At 47.7% G+C, this 15,433-nt stretch overlaps 1 protein-coding gene across 2 annotated transcripts in view; it reads right to left on the reverse strand.

Moving 5' to 3' along the window:
* The window catches only part of POLE (DNA polymerase epsilon, catalytic subunit), a 51,053-nt gene that overhangs the window by 15,657 nt on the left and 19,963 nt on the right, over window positions 1-15,433 (reverse strand). For both annotated transcript variants that reach the window (XM_041729063.1, XM_041729064.1), the window contains exons 23-36: window positions 15,249-15,393; window positions 12,811-12,968; window positions 12,286-12,481; window positions 10,843-11,057; window positions 7,250-7,352; window positions 6,722-6,802; window positions 6,519-6,641; window positions 3,078-3,290; window positions 2,589-2,798; window positions 2,211-2,354; window positions 858-998; window positions 557-710; window positions 374-480; window positions 36-212 (exon numbers count right to left, since the gene is read on the reverse strand). In XM_041729063.1, the coding sequence (XP_041584997.1) occupies window positions 36-212; window positions 374-480; window positions 557-710; window positions 858-998; window positions 2,211-2,354; window positions 2,589-2,798; window positions 3,078-3,290; window positions 6,519-6,641; window positions 6,722-6,802; window positions 7,250-7,352; window positions 10,843-11,057; window positions 12,286-12,481; window positions 12,811-12,968; window positions 15,249-15,393 (2,167 nt within the window). The remainder of the gene's footprint in view (window positions 1-35; window positions 213-373; window positions 481-556; window positions 711-857; window positions 999-2,210; window positions 2,355-2,588; window positions 2,799-3,077; window positions 3,291-6,518; window positions 6,642-6,721; window positions 6,803-7,249; window positions 7,353-10,842; window positions 11,058-12,285; window positions 12,482-12,810; window positions 12,969-15,248; window positions 15,394-15,433) is intronic.

The raw sequence follows: 15,433 nt of genomic DNA on the forward strand, positions 1-15,433 counted from the left end.
GAGGGGCTCACACACAGAAGCCTGACTGCACTCACTTTGTAGGCCAGCAGGAAGCGCTGGATGGCTCTGCAGATGGTTTTCATGTCAGTTTCCGCCCGAACTTCAAAAGTGTGTTTGGGAGGAGGCAGGAGCTCGGGGCCCACTTTCTCCATCAGAAGGCTGTGCTCGGCTGAGTAAAGAGCGCTGAGGCTGGGCATCTGGTTGCTTCGCACCTGGACCAACAGAGGCCACGTCAGCCCTCTCCCTGTGCAGCTGTGGGTGGCAGGGCCCCTCTATGGCTCTACTTCAGACACAATCTCCGCAGGCACTGGTCGGTGAAGGCTAGATCTGCCCAAAGGTCTGCCCCTCCCCCAGCCTCTTGCCAGGAACTCACAGTGTCCAACACAAACACAGATGCTCTGCGCTGGGAGGGCACGAACAAGCCGAAGAGTGCTTTGTGGCCCTGTGCATGATGGTACAGGTAGAGGTGGCGGATGCTCCCTGTAGGAGAACATGGCCGTCACCCTGAGGAGTGTGGGAGGTTGGACCAGGCATGGGTAGCTGGCATGTATCATACCTGGTTCCAGGTAGCTGAACTGAGCCAGAGAGCGCATCTCCAGGTGCTCGAGAGCAAAGGTTTCTGCTTCCCAGCCTGAAAGGTGCCTCACCAGCTGTTTATTGACCACACAGACACAGCCCAGCTGCACTAGGGCACGGAAGAGTAATGGAACCTGGAAGAGGGCAGATGGGGCAGGGTCACCGTGTCTTCAGTAGACACATAGCTGGGCCACAAGGCTGTCCATGCCATATGGAGTCCCCCTCCTCCATCTCATCAAGATGGATCCATCCCTGCTCAGTTGAGCTGGGAAGATTGTTACCTGAGTCTCATACACGCCCTCAATGTCTGGGGCTGATAACTCAGTATTGATTTCATTGATATGTTCCTGGTACATGTCCTCAGGCACGGAGTACTCATAGAGGTTGTAGACCATGTTGGAGCGAGGAAGGACTCGGCTGACCTGGTGACAACAGAGGGTTGACCTTGTCACAAGGCTAAGTGGTGATATCTGTTAAACACACATGTGCATCACTTAAACAGTCCTAGGGCTTCTGGAGCCCACAAGCACAGAGTGAACCACCTAGAGCCCATTTCTTCTAATGAACAAAACCGAAAGCTCTATTACTTTGAGAGGCAGCCTGAAGCTTCCCGAAAAGCAGAGGAACGCTCAGACTGCAAGGGAGTAGGTGTTCCCAGTTTATTTTCCTGCTGTCTGCTGGGTTTAACCTGAGAGGAACCTTTTTTGCCTGGTCAGAAGACTGCTCTAGAGGAGCCAAAAGAGTACAGGGGGACCTTGGGGAGAGGAGAGGGCACTCAACAGGAAAATATCCCCCCAAAAGATGTTCCCCTCTGAAGTTGCAAAGCTGCACTGCATCTAAGAAAAGCATAGGAATTCAGATCATATGTTCTCTGCTGCCCTTTCTGGGCCCACACTCTGCTGAATCCTTGGTCAGAACTGAATCTCACCTTCTCCAGAAAGCCTCTACAGTCTAGTTCCCAGTTATAAACTAGACATCAGCTTGTTAGTGCCCAACTGAGAAATGTGCGCCGACAGCCTCAGTAAATGAGCTTTGGGTGGAGCTCAAAGTTATGTGGATTCCACTTACATAAAACATCCATGACTGGATAATCCAGAGGCAAAACGTTGTGTGGTGGTTACCATGGGCTGGAAGGGGAGACTGCTAAGGGTCCTGGTTTCTTTTGAGGGTGATAAAAAGGTTCTACGGCAGACTGTGGCAGATGCCGCATGACAGACACACATTAAGAGCCACTGAATAGCACACTTTAAATGAGTCATGTGGCATTGAAGTGTATCCCAGGGAAGCTGTTAATATCAGAAAAGCCTATGGAGAAAGGCCTCCAGCCTCTCCAGACAGATATCTACCTCGTCCTTGCCCTGCTACATGGACATCGGACACAAGAGGATAATGCACCCAGGATGACATTGGCAACTTTGGTCACTGAGGGCTTCAAAGACACCATTTTAATTCTTATTGCAGCCCAAGAAGGTTCTCAGGAAACAGAGGCTCCTTGCTCAGGGTCACCTGGCTCAGTAGGCTCTATATCCACAAAGCCCCATTCTCCATGAGGCCCCCTCCATTGGTGTGGAGACCACCTCAGAGGCTGAGCAGGCAGCTGACCACAGTGACCAGCAACACCTGCTACTTCATACCTTGCGATAGGAAGGCCCCTCCTCAGCTTTAGCCACCTGCTGGTTGACATAGAATACTCGGGGGATGTTCAGCCTGATGCAGTACAAGTCACTGCTGATGACAGCCCACAGCCTAAATAAACCAGCCTGGCTGGTTTCACTGATCTGAAAGGGAAAGAGCACACAGCAGGTGTGTCATCTGGTCACAGGAAATGCTGGCCTCCGAGGTGCTCCCCGGCACCAGCCCCAATCACCGGGGCACCAAAGCAGAGGCCTGTCCTTTCCCTGCCAGACCACAGGAGGGTCCCCAGGATCATGAGCTTGCCAGACACCCTTTCCCCACTGGCTGTGTTGCTGCCCTTGGAGGCATCCCACTTGTCAATGGATAGCGGTCCACACCTGCACAATCTGCCATGGAAGGTCCAAGATGCTGCGGGCGGTCCTTCGCAGGAAGCCCCCCAACCCAGTGGCAGGCCTTTCTCGCATGGCCCCAGGCAGAGGTTCGCCCTCTGCCACCTCCACACACCGCCTCTTCTTGCAAGCCAGGCGCTGCCGGGCCTGCAGCTGCCACTTCTTCTTATGGAACCGGAGCCAAACCAGCCACTCTTCCTAGGACAGATGGCAGAACAGGTCAGGAAGAGGACACAATGAAGACAGCGAATCAGAAACAGCCTTTTTCAGCAATCACATGACCTAGCTTCCAAGCCTGGCCTGGCTGTCTCTTATAAGGACTAAACCTCTCTTACTGGCCACCTCAGAGGTCAAGACCCATCCTGGGGCTCCCAAGCTACGTAAGACTCCATAGGAGACAGTCTGCCACAGCTCAGGCCTTGCTGGTGTCCCTGCTGCCTCCTTCCACTGGCCCCTCCAGGCTCCAAGGCTTATCACCTGGGTGGTTCCAAGGGCTGGAGGCTGCCCCAAGATTTCCTGCCAGGGCACCGTCAGCTCCAGGTCGTGTGACTCCTCCTGGCTCTCCCAGAGGACACGCTTCCTCTTAGTGGCAATAGGAACAGCCAAGTGCAATGGCTTCATGAGGCCAAAATCCTCCATGTCAGGAGCACTCAGGCTTTGGGTGCCTTCTGGAACCTGGGCCATGCCCACCTGCAAAGACCCAAAGGAGACTTAAAATGCCACCATCCCTCAAATAATTCCACCTCTAGAAATAAACCATATGGGTATCAACTGAATGGGATAAAATAATTGTACACAAAGATGGGTAGTCATTGACCGATCTATTTCTAATTTCTAATAGTGAAGAGGTTAAACAAAATGTCACTCAAACACCACAACTATGAAGCACACATTTACATTTTTCCATGTTTCCTCCAAGACTCTCTCCTTCTTGTAAGAAACGATTGCAAAGGATGGGTACCTTCTTTCTGCATCCCAGCCCCCAGCACAGCATCTGTCACTTCCCATGTGTTCTGTTCTTCTACTCCAAGCCTACAAACCTGCTCCCCTCCCTTGGGCTGGGGTGTTCTAGAGTCCCATAGCACGCAGCCCCACTGCAACCTGTGCTCTTCCCACTCAATGACGTGTTTTTGAGATAGACCCCTACAGATAATATAGATACGGTCCATTCCAAAGAGCTAAGGAGCCTCTTCCTCTTTTCTTATTCTCTGAAATAATCTGTTTAAGAACTTTGGTGAAAATTCCTATGGGTAGCCCAGGTGGCTCAGCGGTTTAGCATCACCTTCAGCCCAGGGCCTGATCCTGGAGACCCAGGATCGAGTCCCATGTCGAGCTCCCTGCATGGAGCTTGCTTCTCCCTCTGCATCTCTCTCTCTCTTTCTCTCTCTCTCTCTCTCCCTGTGTCTCTCATGAATAAATTAAACCTTTAAAAAAAAAATTCCTATGAAAAACCATTTGGTTTGTTTCCTTTCACTTGTGATTCAATGTTTTAATGGCTTAAGTTCTAGTCAGGTTTTCAGGTCAGTTTGAATAATTCAGTCCTTTCCATCTAAGCTTTCACCCACATGGTTAGTGGGGAAAGGTAATTCCTAACGTTGTTTTAGGGTTTACTGTGTCTACAATTGTGTCTGTTTTCATTAAAATAAAACTCAAAGATTCATCTACCTTGACAAAGATTTGTCCATTTTCTAAGCCTTTTCGAAGATTGTTTGGGTTTTTTTTTTTTTTTTTTTTAATGATAGTCACAGAGAGAGAGAGAGGGGCAGAGACACAGGCAGAGGGAGAAGCAGGCTCCATGCACTGGGAGCCCGACGTGGGATTCGATCCCGGGTCTACCAGGATCGCGCCCTGGGCCAAAGGCAGGCGCCAAACCGCTGCGCCACCCAGGGATCCCGATTGTTTGGGTTTTACTGTTATTTTCCTCATTCCTGTTCTTGCTTTCGTACCTTCTGTCTTTCTACCTCCACAGCTCACTCTGCTGCTCTCTGACTCATTGGAAGCTGAATTTCCTACTTGCTTTCTTAATATCTACCTGTGCAGATACAATGTACACATAGGTGCTCTTCAGCTGCATACCACAAATTTTGATAGGATTAGTACTTTCTTTTTTTTTAATTTATTCATAGAGATGCAGAGAGAGAGAGAGGCAGAGTCACAAGCAGAGGGAGGAGCAGGCTCCATGCAGCGAGCCCAACGTGGGACTCGATCCAGGGTCTCCAGGATCACGCCCTGGGCTGCAGGCGGTGCTAAACCGCTGCGCCACCGGGGCTGCCCGGATTAGTACTTTCATTAAGTGTTTCTAGTTCCCATTATGATTTCTTTGATCCATGAGTTATTTACAATTTTTTTTTAAATTTCCAAACAAATTGGTCTGCATATGAACTATTTAGAACCTGTTGCAATCTACTTTTTGTTATTATTATACAGATGTCATTTTTGGTATGCACATGGTCATTGTACATAGTTCTTTCTTTTTTTTTTTTAATTTTATTAACTTATTTGAGAGAGAGAGAGAGAGAGAGAGAGAGAGAGAGAACACAAGAAAGGGGGAGAGAGAGCATGAGCAGGGGGAGCAGCAGAGGGAGAGGGAGAAGAATCCCTGCTGAGCAGGGAGCCCAATGTGGGGCTCGACCTCAGGACCCTGAGATCGTGATCTGAGCCAAAGGCAGACACTTCACTGACTGAGCTATGCAGGCGCCCCTAATGCACGTTCTTGACAAGAATGTGTGTATTTCCTGATCACTGAGTGCAAGCCAGTATTTATTCACTGAATCTGTGAATCTGGTTAGTTACTAAACATAGTTGGTCAACTATGTCACTCCAACCTTATGTATTCGTGTTTTGGTTTTGCTAGATCTTTCATTTGAAAGGGATTTGTTAAAATCTCCCAAATTTGACTGGATGTCAATTATTTCTTCTAATCAGGTAAATATTTACATTATGTAATTCAAAATTAAATTGGGTTTAATTTAAGAATTACAGTTTCTGGTAAACTGTGGACTTTCAGTACTATTTAATAATCATCCTAACCCTACAAATACCTTTTGGCTTAAGGATCATTTTGCTGGCATTAATACAGCCACACTACCTTTGTTTAGGCTAGTACTGACTGATAGTGTACTTTCCACCCTTTTCATCTTTCTCCCCTCGCCTCCTAGGGATAGCTCTTATAATTAAAATAAAATTAGGTTTCAAAATTCCCACCTGAGAATCTGTTTTGCAGGTAAGTTTGTATACTGCTCTGGTTTAAAGTTCACTTTTCTAGGGAAAAAAAGTCAGTAATAAAAAAAATAATAATAAAGTTCACTTTTCATTTTCAGCACCTGAGAATTTTCTTTTGGCTTTTCTAATTTTAGCTAAGCCCTTCAGTATTTTCTAGGGTTTCTACAGGGTTTTATTTTGTAATTTAGAAAACTGAAGTCTCGGGGATCCCTGGGTGGCTCAGCAGTTTAGTGCCTGCCTTTGGCCCAGGGCGCGATCCTGGAGTCCCGGGATCGAGTCCCGCATCGGGCTCCCCGCATGGAGCCTGCTTCTCCCTCCTCCTGTGTCTCTGCCTCTCTCTCTCTCTCTCTCTTTCTCTCTCTATCATAAATAAATAAAATAAATAAATCTTTAAAAAAAAATTTTTTTAAAAAAGAAGAAAAAAAGAAAACCGAAGTCTCTGGCACAGTAATTCACAGAGTCCCTGAGACCAATTACCACCCTATTCACAGAGAAGAAAACAGTCCTTCTCCCTAACAGAAGATCCAGTATGTCCTACCCCAGAAGATCCCCAGAGGGAAATAGAGTCGACTGTCAGGCACACATTTCTACAAAGAAAAGAAACACTCTAGACACTTGAATGGAAGCATTCAAACAGCAGCAGCAGGAGGCCGCACAGGGGTCATAATGGCAGCTCTGCTGTCCCAGGCCCACTACCTGTCTCCTGCCCTCGAGGACAAAGAGCTCGCTGATCTTCTTCTGCTTGCAGACATCATTCTTCTCCAAAAGTTTCTTGTGCAGCCAGTCAGGGTGCTTGACGCGTGGTACTGGGTTCTTTACCTGCACAAAAGGGACACTGATCATTTGTCTGCATGGCTTTTGAGCCGCACAAGACGCCGTTCACACTGGCAAGGCCTCACCTGCTGCAAAGCTGCAGGGATCGTGATGATCTTCTGTATGGCACTCCCTAGCCGCTCGATGTAGTACTCCCAATCCAGAATCTGGGGGTCCAGGAGAGAGACAACAGCGTATAGGAGAAGAGGCAGCAGCAGCAGCAGCAGCAGCAGCAGCAGCAGCAGCAGCGCTTTGCTCCACTCTAGGCCAAGTGCTGCTCTGAATGTTTCCTGTGTTGTACTTATTAACCCACCTTGAAATTGTGGGATGAAACGTACTTACTTTATATAGAGAAGGAAACTGAGGCAGAGCACCTAGATGACTCCCAGGATCCCAGACTTAGCAGATGGCTGAAGAAGCACAAGCCTGCACCAGAATCCAAGCCATCCCCAGTGCTGGGTTGCCTTAAAGCAGAACTACCTCCTCACCCGTTGTGTATGAGAAATGAGGATGTCAAGAGTGAAGACTCCAGACAAAATGCTGACCCAAATCAGGGATACTCTGCTGTTGACTCTTCCTCCTAAACTTCTCAGAGTAACAAAGCCAGCACTCACCGTGCGAATATCAAAGTCTTGGAGGGAAGAACTCTTAAGCCATTTCCGGAGAAAGTGCTTCCTCACCATGGGCTCTGCCTGGAAAATGGCAAGCGGGATGGCCCTGGGTGAAGAGAGGCACGAAAGTCAGGAACACAGGAATCTCCCCGATTCCAGTCACAGCACTCACCAGCATACGTGTAATTCACATGGAAGTAAGGGAAGTAAGTAACTACAAACTAGTTACCTAGTTTGTAACCCGTGCTTTTACTTAATGACATCACTTTGTATAAAGTACAGCTAACATCTAATATTTATCATATTAATAACTACATAATGCTCCACTGTATTAAAGTATCATGGATTAATTAATGCAGAATCCCAACTGGTGGCCATTTGGTCTGTGTTGTTTGGCCACTGTTAGAGCTATTGACAAATGTCCTTACGTAACTCACATGTGTGTACATACAATCAGACATTTCTTTTTTTCTTCTTAATATTTATTTATTCATGAGAGACAAAGAGAGAGAGGCAGAGACATAGGCAGAGGGAGAAGCAGGCTCCCTACAGGGAACCCAATGCGGGACTCTATCCCAGGACCCTGGGATGAGGACCTGAGCCAAAGGCAGATGCTCAACCACTGAGCCACCCAGGCGTCCCTTCAGCTCAGGTCTTGATATCAGGGTTGTGCGTTCAAGCCCCAATTGGGCTCCACTCTGGGCATGAAGCTTACTTTATTTCTTTTATTTTTTAAAGATTTTATTTATTTATTCATGAGAGACACACAGAGAGAGACAGAGACATAGGCAGAGGGAGAAGCAGGCTCGTTGCAGGGAACCTGATACAGGACCCCAGGATCACAACCTGAGCTGAAGGCACTCAATCACTGAGCCTCCCAGGTGCCCCACAATTAGACATTTCTAAAACGTTACTCAGTAAGATACAGGCAGAGTCCACGTGCTTCTGGAAAGAATAAGCCAGCTTTCCTGTCACTAGCAAAGCAACAGAGCAACTGTCAATACCCCTTCCTTTCAATGGAGGAAATATTTGTTACTGTGAATTTTTTTTTTTTTTTTTAATTTATGATAGGCACACAGTGAGAGAGAGAAAGAGGCAGAGACATAGGCAGAGGGAGAAGCAGGCTCCATGCACCGGGAGCCTGATGTGGGATTCGATCCCGGGTCTCCAGGATCGCGCCCTGAGCCACAGGCAGGCGCCAAACCGCTGTGCCACCCAGGGATCCCTGTTACTGTGAATATTTTAAACAAAGAAACTTAAAACACAACAAACACCTGTGCACACATCACCTAGTCCTATCAAGCTTCATGGCCTGCCATTTTTACTTCACATATGAGAAAATAAATATAAGGATGAAGTTCTGTGCAGCTCTCCAGACCGACCTCATATATAGAGACAAATGTGATCCCCATTTTAGTGTTTACCAATCCCATGAATACTTCTATATTACTCCTGTCCATATGTTCCTGAAACAAGAACTTCATGTTTGTAAATTTTATACAAATGTTATTGGTACAATGTAATTCATGTGCCACCTGGCAGCACACCATGTAGCTGTGATTCAATCATTCCAACGCCTTCATAGCATTTCACTGCATTAAAAAAAAAAACACACTTGTCCATTTTCTGGTTGAGGGATACTATGGCATTCCCAACATTTACTCTTCAACACAATGTGAACACACAGGGGCAATTATTCAGGGCACATCCCCAGGCATGCTCGATTGTGAGGGGAATCAGGCATCATCTATCTCACTACACACTGCTGGCTTCGCTCTGAAGTAACTGTCACCCACACTCCTGTCCACATGCGTGACAACTGCTACCATCACACTCCTCCTTTCCAACCAATAGATGCTTCCAAAATCTGCACTTCCTGATTACTCTGAGTTTAAAGATCTTTCCGTGTACTGACCATCATATTCGTCACTTGTGAGTTGCCTGCTCATATCTGTTGCCTGCTTTTTATGATGTCTTTTTCTTTTTCTTTTCTTTTTTTTAATTTTTATTTATTTATGATAGTCACACACACAGAGAGAGAGAGAGAGGCAGAGACACAGGCAGAGGGAGAAGCAAGCTCCATGCACCGGGAGCCCGACGTAGGATTCGATCCCGGGTCTCCAAGATCGCGCCCCGGGCCAAAGGCAGGCGCCAAACCACTGCGCCACCCAGGGATCCCATGATGTCTTTTTTTTTTTGACATATAGGACTTCTTTATTTTACTCTGTATAAAACCTTATTTAGACTTATACCAAATTCCTTCTCTTTTTGTTAGAACTCTGAGGATTTCTTTTTAAAGAAATATTTGCTGTTTATTTCATTCATTTGCTTTTCTCCCCCAACCTTCCTAGCATAGGCAAGAACAGTGATTATCAATGTTTGTAGCTTTATCAGTTGTCTACTGTTATATTACAAACCATTCCAAACTCAATGAATTGAAACAATAACCTTTTTTTGGCTTACGAGTCTGTAACTGAGGTAGTCCTGTGTGAGGTCACTCACGTAGCTGCAATGGCCTCCCCTCCAGGTGTGGCAGTTGGTGCTGTCACCTGAACCTCCCTCTGCATAGGACCTCTCAGCCCCCAGCAGGCCAATCAGGCAGCAAGAGGGTAAGAGCAGAACCACAAGGCCTCCTGCAACCAGGGGTCGTGTCTGCCATGTTGCATCGGCCACAGCGAGTCACAGGGCTGCTCAGAGAACAAGAGAAGGAAGGCACACCCCTTTGTGGAAGGAGCAATAAGGCCCTGTTACAAAGGGTCACAGAAGCACAGCTCTGGCCATCTTTGAAACATTTTCTCTTGTTGGTACTTAGTACTTGTCCCCCCAACCCCACCTGCCCTCCCCCGGGCCATCTGTGCACTTTTCTCAAGGCCTGTCCACAGAACCACTTCTAACCCTTGAATTCCTGGTGGGAAGCCCTACCACGGACACACAATGACGGGCAGGAATAAGACCTATCATTCTAGGAGCCCATGCCTTCAATGCACTGTTTTCTATTTTGTTCATGTGGGCCCTGCACAATTCAAGCAACCTGATGAGCAAGGGAGAGACAAGAGAACCACCTGCTGACTCCGAAACTTCTGTAGTCGAGAGTGGAAGATGCTGTCTGATGGAATCCTTTGCTATTATTCTGGACATGTTTCAGAAGCTGGAGGACACTTCCGTCTGTCAGTAGAGATGGCTAAGGGATACAGCACTGGCAGTACAACAGAGCCTCGGATGCTGGAGCATTCTGTGCAGCTCACCACTGAGACCTTTCCAGCCAGGGTGGCAACAGCCTCCTTGAGGATGTGAGAGATCCAAGGCCCTGCCCTAGACTTCAACTGAACCCTGTGATGGTGCCCATAGTAGCTGACCCCCCAAACACCCCCACATTTCTATGCCTAAGGGTACACTCAGTCTGGCCTTGCTAAGAACCCAGGTTCTGCAGGGCCCCAAGGCTCAGTCCCCTCACCTCCTCTAACATCTAACCATCCTTTTTCAAGGAAACTCACTTCACTATGAAGGTACAGAAGTTCCATAACAGACTCAGGCTTCCAAACTGAGCATCTAAGACATGAAGCAATCAATCCCTTCCTCAACCTCAAAACTCTTACCTCTCTGTGACCGGAGAGCCCTCGGGCTTCCGAGAGATGATGTAACGGCAGCTCAGCCCTGCATCCTTCACCATCTGATCTCCCAGGAACTCAGCCAGGCGCTTGGCTGTGCTGATAGACGTGGACTTCTGCTCCCCATAATCTTCCAGCTTCCGAGACATGGAGCGATTCTCAGAGATCAGCTCAAACAGCTCAGAATCGGGCATGTTAGCTGCCTGAAGAGAGAGGCAACAGGTACAACATCACACAGAAGGGAAGGAGTGCTACCCCAGGCTCACTGACAACATTCCTCCCAGAGTCATCTGACCTTTTCCAGCCAGATGAGCTGGAGGCAGAAGTATACCAGGGCTGTCTCCCACCAGCGAACAGCAACACTTACAAATCCATACACGAACCCTTAACTGCCACACCATTAAACTATGTAGAAAATGTTAACAACTGGGTTACTGATACCAGAGCTGCAAAAAAGAGGAGAGACAGAACTGGTGATTTTTCTCCTAAAAGGAAGAGAAAAAAAGGGAAAGGAGGAGCTACTATGCCAGCTGGAGAACCATGGACCCATTGAGGGGTAGAAGCACTCCCCACCAATGAAGAGTCAGAGGCCGAGAGCAAACAGCTCTATCTGCTCCTGCGTGCACACACCCCTGACCTCCCAGCTCCACTGCTCCCACATGCAAGCACTGCCTTCTCTGTCCAGCTGCTCCTGTGTACATGTACCCCTGGTCTTCTGCCCCCAACATTCTGTAATACTTGCCTGGATCCTGTGTTGTGTGTTTTTCTCTCTTGGCACTCACTCTCATTTATGGCCAACCCTCAGAACAAGACAACATGCCAAGCTACAGGAGCCCACAAAACAAAGGAAGACAGAAAAATATTCCAGAATATTCCAGGATACTTTTCATTTAGAAAGCCTCCTCTTAGCAAACAATGCAAGCTAGGAAGGAAAATCATGTGTACAGAGATGCTGAAGGCAACATTACTGCAGTGGAAACCAGAAGCCTATCTGATCCCCAGCAGCAGTGGATAGTTATGGGAGTTAAGTAATGTGAACTTGATGAAATACAGACTAATGATTAACAAAGAGGGAAGAAAAAATTCTGTGAGATGTTTCTAAAGGGAAGCCAGCACCATTGTTTACACTGTAGAAACTACATACCCATTTACAGAGTCTACAAAGATTTAGAAAATCAAAGAAGTTGATGGGATCACTGGTAAATTTATCTCTCACAACTGATCTTTCTGTGCCATTTATTTCCTTCACAGAATTCTGTCCCTGGACACGGGGTTCCTGCTGACAGGGATCCTGAGAGGCACCAGAACTAGGGCAGTCCTAGGGTTCTGTCAGGGTTAGCCCTGATCCCCTGGCTCTCCAGGAGCCCAGGGAACACAGCACCCCTCTGCCCACAGGACCCTCGCAGCCAGGGAAGGAGGGGGTGGCCTCACCTTACTGTACAGCACGTCCAGCCAGTAGTCAGCCACCTTGGCAACAGAGCCATACACTTCTTCTAAGGTGCTGCCCTTGAGGAAAGCCTCGAACACCGAGGACTGGAAGATCTTAATCAGCTGCAGCTCCCCTCGGCGTTTGATCTCGAAGCCCTTCAGCTCAGCCAGGGAACCGTCCTCGTTGAAGACAGCATATCTGGAATCCCCCCGGCGAGCATGGCAGTGAATGGGAGCCTGGGATGCTGGCTCCATGTCCTGGCCCTCTGTCCGACCCTCCCCCTCCAGCATCTACCAGGCAGCAAACATCTTGCCACCTGAGGCTTGTAAGGGCCTACAGTCTGTACAACCAGAATCTAACAGGTGGAGAGCAAGAGCTGGTGGTATTCATGTTACTACCTTTTCAAATTGAATCAAAAAGGTAAAAAACCAGCACTATTCCCATCTGGCCTCCTGGTCTACTTCCTGGATGGGTTGTTCAATCATCGATTCATTTTCTTCCCAAACACAAGCCTATGAGATTCCTACCTCTTCTTCAGTTTCTTGCCTTCTTCCTTGGAGGCTGGAAGGATCATGGCAAGGTAGGGTCCGTCAACCTCGAAAAAGATGCTGTTCTCTGAACGGGTGACATAGGTGAGTGAGGATGGCTCAGTCAGCTCCTGGTACTGATCATTGGTGAAGCCTTCCTGCAAACCAAGAGGAAGGGGGCTGCCTCACTCCCAACCATCCTGGAAGTGACAACCTCTGAAGACTGGCCGGACCAGCAAACTGTATAGCAGACACCACTCAGCCAGAAAAAGAAAAAAGTTCTTTTTTAAAAGTTCTGACACATGTTAGACGTCAATGAACTAAAATGCATTCTGCGAAATCCAGAAGCTTTTATGACTTGTTTCACTCACAGGACATTCTAGAAAAGATAGAATTATTGCACAACGAACACAATGGGTAGCCAAGGTCTGGGGATGGGGAGAGGGGCTGATGATAAAGGAGCAGCACTCAGGAGCCTCTGGGTGATAGAACTGTCCTGTGTTGCTCTGTGGTGGTAGAAACATGACTCTCCATGTAGGTCAAAAACCACAGAACTGCACTCTGTAAAGAGTGAATCTTACCAGAAGCAAATGAAAAAATATTCAACCAGGACATGGGGCAGATCTTAGAGGGACTGCAGACTGGAAGACACGAGCTGACCGCATTATATACAGAATCCCGCTAAAGGGCCGACTGAAGTCACTCTTGCAAACCCTGTTTTGACAGGGTAGTACAAACCAAAGAGAAAAACAACTACACACACACACTGTGCTGTAGCCAGTAAGTTTACACACGTGATGGCACAATCCTGAAGCCACTTTACACACACACACACACACACACACACACTAAGCAAATAAACATACCAAGAAAGTGAGAGACAGGCTTCTCACTATAGGAGAAAGAATGAGGAAAGGGGACCAGCTAGGGGCTGGACAGATCAATGCAGACTCATGTTCTGTATTTTAGAGTGTACATGCAGACAAACAAATCCAGATGCATGTGTGGGTGAGGCGGGTCTCAGGCATACACATCTCTCCTAGCTTGATTCACTGAGAGCAACTAGAAGCAGTAACACCCAGTAACAACAAGCACCCGCACCTGACCTTGGTTTCCAATAAAAGGGACCTGGCTCCTTAGAGAAATGGCTGATTCCAGAGCTGGGACTAAGAAAACTCAAGATGAGGCTGGAGCATCTTACAGGACCAGGAAGTAAGAAAGTGCAATTTAAAAAAACAAAACAAAACAAAAACAAAACAAAAAAATCCACACTTGAACTCCAACCACAGAACAGAGGCATGTGTCAAGAATATGTAGGCAAATATGAAGGAGGAACAATCAGAGTCACAAACATACCAGGATAGGACGAGGAAATCACTAAGCAGGGTTAAGTGGGAAGGAAAGGTGATAATGCTTCCTTACACAAGGATTCCAATTAATAAATGTACCAGGAATGTGGGAAAGAGAGCTGCCAGAGGGAAAAGCCACCACAGAATCACCAACAGATACTCAAACGAAGGAAAATTAGAGAGATACAGGACAACTGTAGAGTCGCAAGTATCTCCTCCAGTGTTCATTCAAGGCTCCGCTGGTCTCTACACACGGCCAGACTCTCTGATGCTCGTCTCCCAGAGTGTGGGCTCCTTGACTTACCCCTGCAGGGAGAAGGTGAGCAGAACAGTGGGTGGGACAGGGGGAGGCCACCAGGCAGGAGCTGACCTAGAAGTGACCAGAAGTGCAGAGGGACAGAGACACAGGCAGAGGGAGAAGCAGGCTCCCTGCAAGGAGCCTGATGGTGACTCCATCCCAGGACCCCAGGATCACACCCTGAGCCCAAGGTAGATGCTCAACCGCTGAGCCACCCAGGCGTCCCGTAATGACCTCATTCTAACGACAAGAAAGAACACACAGATCCAAAAGGGACACCTTCAACAAACACCTAGCAGGATTCCTTGAAGACAGGGAATGGCCAGCCTGGAAGGGACAGAGGAGACAGGACAAGCACACCAGTGTGGAGCCCTGGTGAAACAGGGAAATCCAAATAAAGACTCTAGCTTGGTCAGTGTTGTGTCAACCTGAGTTCCTTAGTTCTGATAACAGTTTACAGATGTTAACGTGAGAGGAAGCTGGCTAAAAGATACATGCAAATCTCTGTTCTATTTTCATGACTTTTCTGTAAGTCTACAAGTATTTTAAAATAAGTTAAAAGCAAAAAGTCTGACACTGTGCTAAACGAGAAAACTTAAGAGCACAGCATTTTCTATACAGATCCCCAGGCTACAGAAAAGCCGAATGGCACAGGTAGGGTAGTCTGATGCTTGGAGAGGGAATACACACACCTGAGAGCCAATGCAGTCCCCCTCCCAAATCTCCATCAGAGTGAGGATGCTAGGAACCCAGGCCCAGATGGCAGGTCCTCCCTGGAGACCCAGGCTCACCTTCACCATGATGTTCAACATGGCCCCAGGGTAGGAAATGGTCACCTTGGGCTTTTTCACACTGGTTGTCTTGATGACAAAGTTTTCAGGAAAGCTGTTGGGCAGGACGCACCATATTCCGTCTGTGTCCAGCTCCAACGGTCTCCTTCAGAGAAACAGAGAAACAAGGCCATTTGAATACTGGA

This window comes from Vulpes lagopus, chromosome 14, assembly GCF_018345385.1.
Source record: "Vulpes lagopus strain Blue_001 chromosome 14, ASM1834538v1, whole genome shotgun sequence".
Taxonomy (NCBI): Eukaryota; Metazoa; Chordata; class Mammalia; order Carnivora; family Canidae; genus Vulpes; species Vulpes lagopus.